Source organism: Mustela putorius, unplaced genomic scaffold (genome assembly GCF_011764305.1).
Source record: "Mustela putorius furo isolate JIRA1106 unplaced genomic scaffold, ASM1176430v1.1 tig00000580_pilon_pilon_pilon, whole genome shotgun sequence".
Lineage (NCBI taxonomy): Eukaryota > Metazoa > Chordata > Mammalia > Carnivora > Mustelidae > Mustela > Mustela putorius.
Window position 1 is genome coordinate 16,239,451 of NW_025421423.1, and position 13,012 is coordinate 16,252,462.

At 48.5% G+C, this 13,012-nt stretch overlaps 1 protein-coding gene across 4 annotated transcripts in view; it reads left to right on the plus strand.

The window, feature by feature from the left end:
• Positions 1-1,036: 1,036 nt before the first annotated feature.
• RGS3 (regulator of G protein signaling 3) overlaps positions 1,037-13,012 on the plus strand; it is a 117,059-nt gene continuing 105,083 nt past the window's right edge. The window contains exon 1 of one of the 4 annotated variants that reach the window (XM_004747855.3): positions 1,037-1,257. In XM_004747855.3, the coding sequence (XP_004747912.1) occupies positions 1,179-1,257 (79 nt within the window). In that variant the 5' untranslated portion in view covers positions 1,037-1,178. Of the gene's footprint in view, positions 1,258-7,079; positions 7,183-13,012 lie in introns of those variants that run through there. The other 3 variants (XM_045081744.1, XM_004747852.3, XM_045081742.1) reach the window with 3 other exon arrangements.

Here is a 13,012-nt window from a genome sequence, read left to right on the forward strand (position 1 = left end):
GTTGATACTTCCTAGGATCACTGTGAAGATGAGATGATATGTGTAAACTGCCCAGCTCAGCCCCTGGCTCCTGGTACGCAATACATATAACTTTTCTCCCCACTTTCTCTCTTGCATCCTCCAACCTTGTCTGGAGTGGATCCCTGGGCCAGATATCCATCTGGCAACTTCCAACACCTCCCATTTTTAGATTTACATAAGACCAGCAGCTTTCCCTCCCACAGCGGCAACAGTCAGAGATTTGCAGAGCAGATGTCTTGGTGTGAAATTGTTCCCAGGAGGTGTCCCACGAATGTTTGCTGACAGAGACATGTAGGGACTGACCTTCCTTCCAGCTCTGCCTCCTGGCACCTGCTCTGGAGACTGAAAGCACTTAGCCTCCCTGCATCCCATGCTTTCTGTCCCCTCCGACGCTGCCCTGTTCCACAGGGCCAGGCTGCAGATGGGGGCCTGTGAGGTTGGCTGGAGCAAGCTGCTTTGGCCTGGACCTGTGCCAGGCTGCTCCCATCCAAGAGGAGGCAGAGTTTGGGAAAGCAGAGTTTGGGAAGGGGCTGCAGCCTGGTGGGGGCAGCCAGCCCAAGCACGGAGAACAGTTTTCCAAACCCTACTGTGCCAGGCCAGGAAGATGCTCCTTTGCGGTTGCTTGAGTCTGGTGATTACAGGTCTGAGCTTCAAAGCGTGTTACAAACCTGGCTAATTGCTGGCCTGGGGGAGCTGGGCGAGCAGGCCAGCCCACCTGCGTGGACACGCCAGGAGCTGAGGGCCTCACCTGGGGCTGGGACTTCCGGCCTGGAGCCGGGAGCCCTGGTGTGGCTGCCCGGTTACTTCTGGCTCCTCCGGGAGACGGGAGACTTACGGTAGGGAGCTCGGAGGAGGGGCCACCCCGGCTGCAGCTGAGGCCCATGCCCTTGCGGTTGGGGCACTGCCGCCTCCTGCCTCCTCCTCCCGGCCGGCGTCGGATCGGTCAGGTGGAAACCTCCTCATTCAAACCAGCGCGGGCCAATCAGGGCCCGGCGCGCCGGCTCATTCATTCAAACGCTCGCTGCAGTCGGCCTCCCGCTCCCGCCTCCGGGACACCGGCGCGGGGCGGGGGCGGGTGAACCTGCTGCCTCGGTTACAGGGGAGCAACACAGACGCCTCGGGTTGCAGGCGGTCCTGGCCGGCTGCGGCGGGCGGCCATGGAGCGCTCCCTGCACCGTGTGTCCCTCGGGAGCCGGCGTGCCCACCCAGACTTGTCCTTCTACCTCACCACCTTTGGTAAGTGCCCACGACCGCTGGCTGCCAGCGCTGCTTCACCCTACTCCCAGCGCCTGGAAAGCCCCCTCACCACCCCCCACCCTCGTGATGTGTGGGGCTAGAAGCAGTGGTTGCTTCCTCTGGCCCCTTCCTCTAGGCGTGCGGGGGTGGGGGTGGGGGGCAGGCTGAGCAAGCCACCGGCCACCACCTGCTGCCTGCACAGTGGTGCCAAGTGCAGCCGCTCCTGCCTCACTGGGCCGGAATCATCACAGCTCCATCCGTCTTTCAGAGACCCGGTTTGCCCCACTGGAGTTTCCCATTAGCCAGCAGCTCATGGTTGAATCACCGTCTTGTTACTACATCTGGAGATTTCCTCCATCCTCTTTCCCTTAGGACAGGTGTGGGGCACACCTTGGCAACTGCACGGTGGGTCACTGACCCGCAGCAGATATAGGAGAATTCTCTTCTCCAGGAGTGACCAGCCTCTCAGGAGGGTCACAGGCCTGCCCTGGAGGGCTTGAGGTAGAAAGAAATGGTCAGTAGGCCACCGCTCCCAAAACCCTTGCTAGCTCGCCTCGGTTCCCCCAAATAGCAGCTGGGCAGCAGCTGCCCCAACGGTCTGGGCAAGTCCAGCCTCCCAAGAAGCCATGATAAGGCTGAAAGCCCTGTCAGAGATCGCCACCGCCTTCACGGCTGTGTGTGTCCTCCCTGGTTCTGGCACTCCCTATGGAGAGTGGGTAATAGTTCCTCTGTGGAGACCGGAGATCCAGATCCTGGGGAGCCAGGGCCAGACTTGGTACCTGAGCTCAAGCCTTCTGAGAGGATTTGTCCAGCACTGCTTTTTTGTTGTTTTTTTCTTAAATTTGGATACATTTTCTTTATAAAAGTTGGGGTCGTTACTGCAACACACAGGACTTTGCCCAGATTTCACTGACAGAACAGCCCAGAAGTTAGGCCCTCCCTGGGGTTCTGGCTCTTCTGTTCTCAAGCTTACCTCTATCAGCACACTTGGTTCCGCTCCGTTCTCTAGGAGCAGAGGGAGTGGTAGAAAAGCAGTGGCTTTGCCCCCAGCAGTGGCCTGTGGTGTGGCATCCTGGAAGTCACTGGTCTAGCAGGTGGAGCGCCACAGTGGGAGGAATGAAGCCACCGCCGTTTGTTGAGCATTTACCATGTGCTGTGCCTTGTGTCAAGTTTTTTATGTCCTTTAATCTCCCCGACCCTTGCAGGCAGTTCCTGTTAATCCCACTGGGATGTGGGAGCCTACCAGACAAAGGAGGTTTCTGGGGTGGAGCTGGGGTCATCAGGAAAGAGTGTTTAAAAGCTTTGAGGTTCTATTACCTTAGCTGTGTCCTGATTTAAAAGTAAAGATATCGGGGTGCCTGGGTGGCTCAGTTGGTGAAGCGTCTGCCTTCGGCTCAGGTGATGGTCCTGAGGTCCTGGTATTCAGCCCCACTTCTGGCTCCCTGCTCACCAGGCAGTCTGCTTCTCCTTTCCCTCTTCTGCTTATGCTCTCTTGCATGCTAACTTGCTCACTCTCTCAAATGAATAAATAAAATCTTATTTGAAAAAAGCTAAAAATATAGCTCATTGTTTTTTCCTCCTTATTATCACTGTAAGATGGCTTCATTGTTGAAAACTTAGTGAAAAGAAGAAAGCAAAAAATCACCTGTTCTCTGACTCCTAGAAAAGATAGTTGTCAGTTAACAGTTTATATCCTTCCACACTTACTTATGTGTGTGTGTGTGAGTGTGTGTGTGTGTATGTAGGAGTGCGTTAATGATTTGAAAAGTATCAAGATCATATTATTTGTACAGTTTTAGAACTCATTACTTTTTCTTACTGGTATAGTGTGACTGTTTCCTAACATCACTCCATGTTCTTTATTGAATTAATCATCCTGCCAGATCTGGGAAGTCAGGAGTGTCCAGACCAGCAGGGACTGGATCCTTGGCCCCACGGTGGCCTCAGGGGTGGGTCGGATGGTTATCTGGGAAGGTTGTTTCTTGAACCAGTGACTGTGACCTGGGTGTGCAGCGGACAGGGAGGAACCTGGTGGGGTGGGGAGCCTCCTGCTCTTACAGTCTCCTTTCAGATTTCTCTGAGGGAGGACACAGATGGACACTGGAAAGTTCTGCCCTGTTTTCCTGCTTAAATCCTATTTCCTTGACAAACACTGCCCCTCTTTGAGGATGCTGATTTTTTTCATACATGGAGTCGTCTTTGCTTGTCTGTTCATGAATGAAGATTGGTATCAGTGGTTACCAGACTTGGTCACTTGGCAGAAGCACCTGCAAGTCCATTGAAAACACAGATTCTTAGGGTACCTGGAGTCGTCAGTTAGACATCCGACTCTTGGTTTTGGCTTAGGTTGTGATCTCAGAATTGGGAGATCGAGCCCTGTATGGGGCTCTTTGCTCAGTATGGAGTCTGCTTAAGACTCCCTCTCCCCGGACGCCTGGGTAGCTCAGTTGGTTAAGCAACAGCCTTCCACTCAGGTCATGATCCTGGAGTCCCAGGATTGGGTCCCACATCAGGTTCCCTGCTTGGCAGGGGGTCTGCTTTTCCCTCTGACCTCTCTCCTCTCATGCTCTCCCTCTCTCTCAAATAAATAAAATCTTAAAAAAAAAAAAACAAAAAAAACTCCCTCTCCCTCTACCCCTTCCTCTCTTTTTCTCTCTTTCCCTCAAAGTAAATTAATTAATTAATTAAAAAAAAAAAAACCCTACCATAGATTCCTAGGATCTTGATAAGTCTAGCCTGGAGCCTGAGAATCTATAATTATAAGAAGCCACAGAAGTATTTTGGTGATTAGCCTGGTTTGGAAGCTATGAATTTAGGCAGCTTCGGTAGCCAGTGTGAACTCCCTTAACATGAAGGTCTTTGCTGAGTTTACTCTGATTCTCTGGCCTTTCCCTAGCATGGCAGGTAGCCCCTGCCTTCAGGAGTGGGCTTTGCCCTGGTAGAACCAGATGAAAGTCCTGCCTAGCTGGTGGTTTACCCCGAGCACAAACATTTAAAGGGAGCTAAATTTCCAGGATTTTTGGAATTCTAAAGAGACAAAATTGTTTTCCTTCCAGGGAGAGTATTGTTGAGGTTTATGTATTGTGTGTGTGTGTGTGTGCGTGTGTGTGTCTATACACGCATGCGCAAGTATATATCTACCACCTTGTCCCCCAGTAAGAGACACGTTCAAGTAACATTATTAGTTGGCCACATGCTGCCTTCTAAGGAGGTGTTCTGGCTGCAGAAAAGGGGAGAATGTAAACCGGGCCTAGAACCTAGCTCCTCCAGAGATGACAAGTGTGTTTTCTATAGAGCAGATGCCAGCCTGCTGCTTGGCATGTTGGAGAGTGGTGAGCGAGGCCCTGAACTGGAGGCTGTGACCAGCCCCGCCAGCTGCCCCTGGCTGGCTGTGCTGCTCAGAGCCTGGGCCAGGCCCTGGACTTAGCCAGGAAGCCCCTCCAACGACTTCTCAGGGGCTCATGACTTGCTGGTTGGGGGTCCTCAGCATTCATTGGCTTTCCTGTCATCTGGGGATCTGTTTGCTTGGGAGCATTCAGAAATTCTGTTTCTGGCCTATCGAGAGTCCTTTTGTTCTCTTTTCCAATTCTGTTCCATTTTTTAAAAAACCTTTTTATTTTGAAATGTAACTCACCGACAGAAAAGTGTCCCCCCAAATGACGTGCAGCTGAGTGCCTCATCACAAAGCAAATATCTGTGTGACTTTCACGGGGTAGGGGGTGGGCAGTCAAGATGGCCAATATCCAGAGACCTCGTGTTCAACATGCAGATTTTTTCTTTATCATTTAGTTCGAGATAGTTTCTAATTTTCATAGTCCTACTTTCTCAAGTATTTAAAAGATTTGGAAGTGTGTTTCTTAATTCCCCAACAGTGGGGATTTCCTGGTAATATGTTTATTCTTTGTTTTATATTTTGGTCAGTGGATATACTATGCATCCTTCCCCTCTTTTTTTTTTTTTCCTTAAAGATTTTATTTTTATTTATTTGACAGAGAGAGAGAGATCACAAGTAGGCAGAGAGGCAGGCAGAGAGAGAAGGGGAAGCAGGCTCCCTGCTGAGCAGAGAGCCCAATGTGGGGTTCGATCCCAGGACCCTGAGATCATGACCTGAGCTGAAGGCAAAGGATTAAGCCACTGAGCCACCCAGGGGCCCCCTCCTTTCCCTCCTTTGATGGCCCAAGATACGGTCAGTTTTTTATAAATGTTCTGTGTGTCCTTGAAAAGTTCTGCAGTGGTTGGGTGTAGTGTTCTTTTTATGTGTCAGATTTTGGTCAAGTTTGCTAATTATGTTGTCCAAATGTTCTACATCCTTGCTGATTCTGCCCTCCCCCATCTGTGCTATCAGTTACCAAGACAGTTGTGTTAAATTTCCTCCTGTGGTTGTACATGTGTCTTTTTGTCATTAGAGTTGTGTTTCTTTTATATATTTTGAAGTGCTAGAGCATACAAATTTACAACTGTTATCTTAGTAGTGAATTGAAACTTTTACTATTATGAAGCCTTCTCTTAATTTCTAGCGGAGAGAAAGTTTTCCTGACGTTAACATAGCCACCCAGCCTTCTTTTGATTAACAATGAATCTTTTTCCATCTTATTTCTGTCAATCTTTCTGTTTCTTTATGTTCTGGGTGTACTGTGTCCCTTACAAATGCCATGAACAGAGTTGTTGTTCTGTTTGTTGGTGCAGACCTAGGATGATATCTTCCTTCAAAAAGATACTTGCTTCAGGAGCCTGGGTGGCTCTGTTGGTTGAGTGTCTGTCATGCTTGGGTCATGATCCCAGGGTCCTGGGATTGAACCCCGAATCCAGCTCCTTGCTCAGCGGGGAGCCTGCTTCTCCCTCTCCTTCTGCCTGTTTCTCTGCCTGCTTATGCTCTCTCTCTCTCTCTCTCTTTCTCTGTCAGATAGATAAGTAAAATCTTCAAAATTTATTTAAAAAAAGATATTTGCTTCTGTTAGGTGCCTGAAGTCACTAGTGTTCTGGAATAATCCTAACGTTAGGGATTGGGATTATTTGAGGTTGAGCTGCAGGCCCTTGAGGAACTGCATTTCATTGCGGCTCACATATTCCTGAGGAACAACCCTTGGGGGTTCCGATCCAAAAGGTCGGGACTCAGAAGGACCCCACTCTTGACAGGCCCTGGTCTCCAACTCCTGTTCCTCTTGCTCTGTGAGGCAGAGGGAAACTCTGCTCAGCCTCTCAGCTTCTCCGTCATCTCTCTGGAATTTGAAAACACCCCAAGGAGAGAATTAGCCCAGGAAAACATTAAACTTCATTCCATGAACCTCCTTCTCCCGAGATCCTGCTCTGTAGCGCCTCTCTGTCTTGTTGTATCTCCAAGAAGCTGCTTTTAAACATTATTTTTTTAACTTTTTAATTTTATTTATTTATTTGTCAGAGAGAGAGAGAGAGCACAAGCAGGGGGAGCAGCAGGCAGAGGGGGAAGCAGGCTCCCCGCTGAGCAAGGAGCCCAGTTCAGGACTCGATCCCAAGACCCTGGAATCATGACCTGAGATAAAGGCCGACGCTTAACCGACTGGACCACCCAGGCATCCCCACGAAGCTGCTTTTAAATATTTTGCCCAGCTCTTCTGGATTTCCTCAATGGGTCTGTCATCTCAGAAATAGAAAGTCCCCTATGCATGTTTTCTAATTTTTCTGAGTCGTTTTTTACTTTTTTCATCTCCTCTCCTTTCCTTCCACCCTTCCATCCTTTCTTCCCTTTTACTTCCCTCCATCCCTCTTTTTGTCCTATCAGTGGGAGTGCCTACTATTTGCCAGGCTCTCCAAGTACATTAGAGCTCAGTTTTACAAGAGCCCCCTCCCCCGCAAATGGTATGATTCTTCTTCTTTCCATTGCACAGACGAAGAGACAGAGGAGCAGTGATTCAGCACCATCGGTGGTGGACCCAGGATCCAAGCCAGGTCTTACTGACTCCAAAACCCGTGCTTTGCTCATGGTTCCTTCTTGCTTCCAGCCTTGTGTTTTCCGTATTAGACTTGTTCTGCTGGAAAACTTTGGTAGTGAAAAAAATAACACACTGTAAGACATGATGAAAATAAATCACTGACTTCGTGGTGTGGCTTCAAGCCATCGGTAAGGATGTCATAGGGGCTCATCATTATAAGATATGTAACTATGGAGAAAAAGTCTGTAATAATACGACATAGGTAAGGGTGGCGAGTCATTTATAAAATATAAAATATAAAGTGTGAAACCGACAATTTTGGAACTAAAATTACTATAATAAAATCTAAAGGGAGATTGTGAAAGGAAGAAGAATGTGAATTTTCTATATATTGTGGTACGGGACACATGAATATGTGTAAAAGAAAACCATTTGCTCTGCGAGTGAAGCATTTTCATGAACGTGCTGGGCTGTTGGTGAGTTAATGTGGGACAATTCCAGATTTTATAGTTGAATTGGTAACGAGTATGGTTTGAATCGATCAAAATTCTTTAGGGAGAACAATCAGGGACCTCACAAATGGAGGGCCTTTTGTTCCCTTAGTCATATTTATCTTAGAACCATATTTTCTTAACAATTTTAAAAATTAAAAAATTGTCCCAGAACTGAGATCAGGTTTATGTCCCCTGGCTGTAGAGGCAATATGGGGGTATATTAAGTAAAGCAAAGTATCCCAATACCTGTTGGCTTAAAAAAACCCAAAGATTTGGTATCTCCCCATTCCTGTGAGTCAGGGATTGGGGAATGGCTTTGCTGGCTGGATTTTACTCAGGGTCTCTGCTGCCAAGAGTTTAGCCGATGTATGCTGGCGAGAGCAACCTATTCCTGGAAGGAAAAGCAGCTTGGGAGGCCCCATTAATATCAGGTTGCAAAGGAAGTGGAGAATCAGAAGAGAAGAGTCACACTGACCCGCCATCATCTCCACCTCACCACTCAGCCCCCCACCTACCCAGCCTGGGCTCTGCAGGCCTCCTCCCGCCAGCAGGCACCAACATAAGCCAGGCTGTTTGTCCAAAGGGAACTCAAGATTCTCCCTCTTCAAAAGAACAGAAAGACCCCTGCAGCCTGCAGGGGGAGAAAGCAAAATTGGGAAACAGGTGTACCCCTCTTGGAGCCTCGGTCAGGCTCCCCTGTCGGTCAGGTGGTCCAGGATCCCAGAGAGAGGGGTGCCCAGCAGCTGGTTGTCTCCCTCCCTCTCTCCTGCACACACAGCTTTGAGGTACAGACTCGTCCCCACAAGTGCAGGGGAAATCTGTGAGTGCTGGTGGCCAGCCAGGCTCTGCAGAGATCCAGCTTCCTTTGTATGTTTGCCCTGACATCCTCCCCTTCCTGTGGCTTGCAACACATGACAGCTCCTAAGTGGGGAATTGCTTTTGAGGTGAACTGGGTTTTGGGATGACTACTCCTTCCTGCCAGCCAGGCAAGTCCCTCAGAGATGTATCTCCTGCACACCCCAGGGTGCCATGAGCTCCCTCTAGGACACACTTCTGCTGACCCCTGAGGCCAGCTGTGGTGGGCAGCCCCCGTCTTCTTGCTTCGTGTTCTGAGTGTGTCTCTCCCTGGCTGTGTCCTGAGAGTCTGAGTTCATCTTCCCGTGGCCCTCCACAGAGTAAGGTCTGCCAGATTGAATTTCTTTAGCCAGCTTCCATGCCCTTTTTTTCTGCAGGTCCCAGGGAGTCTGAATCCCCCTAGGTCCTGTGCCAATGGTGTCTTGGGGACATTTCATCGAACCTGCCCTCTTTTTGGTTTCCTCCTGGCTTCCGAAGCAAAGCTGTGGCCATGGTCCTGTGCCTGATGGCTTTCTGGGCTCCTGAAGCCCAGGGTGGCATTGGCAAATGCAGTGGTGTATATTAATGGCTCTGAAAGACCAGCTCAGAGTTATAGGCCAGAGTTCTGGAGTTGAGGCCAGCATTCTGGTCTCTCATTCTGGTCTGTCTTACCCATGTCACTCTGGGCCCAGGTCAAGTCACCTTCCATATCTGAGCATGACTGTTCTGCCTTCCAATTGAGGAGGTGGGACAAGATGACCCCAGGGCCCTGGAGATGCATTCATTGGATGGGATGGGCTAAGAGGGGAGGCAGAAGGGACAAGCGTGGTCAAGGGGGGTGGGGGGGTGGGGACACTTGTGTTTGCCCTTGTCTTTGAGCCCGCATATGGGCTGGGGGAGCGTGTGTCCCTTGAGGGGGGCGCTGAATCTGGTCTACCGGGCTTGGTTTCTCTGGCTCTCCCCCAGAGGGCCTGCATGGCAAGGCCTGCAAGGGGAGCTAGGCAGACTCCTCTGATTTCCGAGTCAGTCTTTGCTCCAGGCCCGTCCTGTGCTCCAGCTCCACTTTTGAGCCTTGCTCATGCTCCTGCCCTGGTGGTCACTGGGCTGCCAGTTCCTTGCCATTGGACACCCGGGCATTCAGATCTGTCCTTTCTGACTCGGCCCTGTGCAGGTCCTGCCTGGCTAATTTGTCAAGTGGAACTAGTGACCATTTGTGCTGGGTGATGTCTCCGTCCTGATTTCTTTTTTTTTTTTTTAATTAATATCTAATGTATTATTGGTTTCAGAGGTTCAGGTCTGTGATTCATTGGTTTTATATAACCTAGTGCTCATTATATCACGTGCCCTCCTTATGTCCATCACCCAGGTAACCCATCCCTCCACCTCTCTCCCTTCCAGCAACCCTGTTTGTTTCCTATGACCAAGAGTCTCTTATGGTTTGTCTCCCTCTCTGGTCTTGTCTTATTTTTTTCCCTATGATCCTCTGTTTTGTTTCTTAAATTCCACATATCAGTGAGATCATATGATAATTGTCTTTCTCTGATTGACTTATTTTGTTTAGCGTAATACCCTCTAGTTCCATCCACATTGTTACAAACCGCAAGATTTTATTTCTTTCTTGATGGCTGAGTAATATTCCATGGTATATTCCATGGTATGTATGTATGTATGTATATACATATGTATATATACATACCACATCTTCTTTATCCATTCATCTGTTGATAGACATCTGGGCTCTTTCCATGTTTGGCTATTGGGGACATTGCTGCTATAAACTTTGGGGTGCATGTGCCCCTTCAGATCACTACATTTGTATCTTTGGAGTAAATACCCAGTAGTGTGATTGCTGGGTCGTAGGGTAGCCCTATTTTCAACTTTTTGAGGAACCTCCATGCTGTTTCCCAGAGTGGCTGCACCAGCTTGCATTCCCTCCAGTGGTGTGGGAGGGTTCCCTTTTCTCCGCATTCTCACCAACATCTGTTATTTCCCAACTTGTTGATTTGAGCCATTCTGACTGGTGTGAGGTGGTATCTCACTGTGGTTTTGACTTGTATTGCCCTGTCCATCCTGATTTCTGTGAACAGTCCATTGGGTAGATGATGGTGTCGTGCAGCTCACTGGCTCCTACAGCTATGGAAAGCCAGATATGTTTGGGCCAAAGCTGCCTTTGCACTGGTAATAGTTTCAGAAAAGATGTTTGGCATTAAACACAGTCGGCTTTGGGTTCATGAGATGGGATGACTGCTGGCCATTTTTGTCTGTTTCAAAACTTTCTCCTACCCCACACTGTGTCCGGCACATTTTTGGTAGATTTTTCAGGTCTAGAGGGCCCCAAAGTGGTAATTGTTCAGCTCTTGAGTTTATAATGCCACGGATTCTCTTGGCGCCCTTTATGCAAGGACCTCCTCACCCTCCAGCATTATCTGATCTAAACACAACTTGGCGAGTGCAGTAGCCCCTGTTATTAGCTCCACCTGGCAGCTGAGGAACAAGGTGGCTCTGAGAGCGAGGACAGTAGTCAGGGCTGGAACTGGAACAGGACTCCAGGGTTCTGAGATCTGTGTTCTGGGCAGCAGAACAGCAGGATGAAGAGCTGGACACGGGTTTGCTGGAGTCTGGGTTGCCTGAATTTGCAGTTTAAACTCCCCCAAAATGTGAAGAGCAAGTGGTTTCCAGGTTCCAGGGGTTGGTGAGCTGCTCAGAATTTCCCTCCTTTCTGTTCTCTGACCCCTGCCTGGCCTTCCTCCAGCCAGCAGCAATGCACAAGCCCCAGCCACAGTCCCAATTTCATGGGGCATGTCCAGAGATAAATAGTTGGGATGATGAAGGGATGTCTCACTGTGCCATGAGGAGTGGTGGAAGAAGAGAGCCCAGAGACTGACAGCAGAACCATGTCTGGCCAATAAAAGCTATCGAGAGGCCACTTCTGGTTCAATATAAGATGGAGTATTGAAAAATCAGAGTTATTGCAAAAGAGAAAGGGCTCCCATTACAGAAAGTGAGCTCCCCATCAGTAGAGGTAATCAAGCAGAGGCAGATGACTATAAGACAGGGTTGTCATGGATGCAAGGGCTTTCTGCTTGCTGTGTGTGGTTGCTGCAGGCTGGGAGGCCCTGCCCTATCCTCCTTGTCTCCCCAGTATTTGTCCACCAGGTGGATTGAGTTCAGTGGTTTCTTAAGGTCCCAGAAAGCGTCCACTGGAGTGAGGAAAAATTTTGAGCATGTCATTGAGGAAGAGGAGTATGATCCTTCTCTCTTCTGTCCTTGCTGAAGGGCCACTGGGCATCTGTGAGGATGGCTTGATGTTTTGTTTTGTTTTTATGTTGTCTTTGAAAAAATTAGAAAAACCAGGGGGAAAAACCAACTCTTTGTTCTTCACCTGCTTTCCAGCCCTGGTCCTTCTGTTATGAAGGACCCCTCCCTCCCACTCTTCCTCCTTTTTCTCCCCTCTTCCCTTCTTTTTTCATTTCCTCTTCATATTTTTAATTTAATTTGTATTTTTAAAATATTTTATTTATCAATAAATAAAGTGAGAGCAGAGGGAGGGGCAGAAGGAGAGAGAGAGAGAATCTCCAGCAGACTTCCCACTGAGCATGGAGCCAGACTCAGGGCTCCATCTCATGCAACATAATCGTGACCTGAGCCAAAATCTAGAGTTGGATGCTTAGCTGACTGAGACCCCCAGGCATGCCTCCTCTTCTTATTTTTTAATTATAGAAATGCTATAGTTCTTATAATTTGTATTGTTGAAACAACAAGTTAGATAGAATTAAATTCCTCTTGACTTCCCTTCCTCCAGTTCTAGACATGATCTCTGTTTTTCATTTGGTACCCTTTTACCACACACACACACACACACATAGAAATATATGTCATCTGTATTGTTCTGCAATTTTCTTGTTTCTCTTAAAAACTTAACACAGCGTTCCCTCTGCCAGGACATGCAGAATTCCCCCATTTAAAAAAAAAATACGGGGCACCTGGGTGGCTCAGTGGGTTAAAGCCTCTGCCTTCAGCTCGGGTCATGGTCTCAGAGTCCTGGGATCGAGCCCCACATCGGGCTCTCTGTTCAGCCAGGAGCCTGCTTCCTCCTCTCTCTCTTTGCCTGCCTCTCTGCCTCCTTGTGATCTCTCTGTCAAATAAATAAATAAAATATTTTTAAAAAAAGATTTTATTTATTTATTTATTTATTTGAGAGAGAAAGAGCATTAGAAGGGGGAGAGTCAGAGGGAGAAGCAGACTCCCTGCCAAGCAGAGAGCACGATTTGGTACTTGATCGGGGAACTCCAGGATCATGACCTGAGCCAAAGGCAGTCGCTTAACCAACTGAGCCACACAGGTGTCCCTATGATGATGATGATGATGATGATGATGATGATGATGATGATGATTTGTAATAACACCTACCATTCCAAGCACAGCTAATGATGGCTCATTTAACCATTTTCATATTAACGGACTTTTCAGGTGTTTCCAATTTGTTCTTGTTTTAAACAGTGCTGGAGCTCCAGCCTT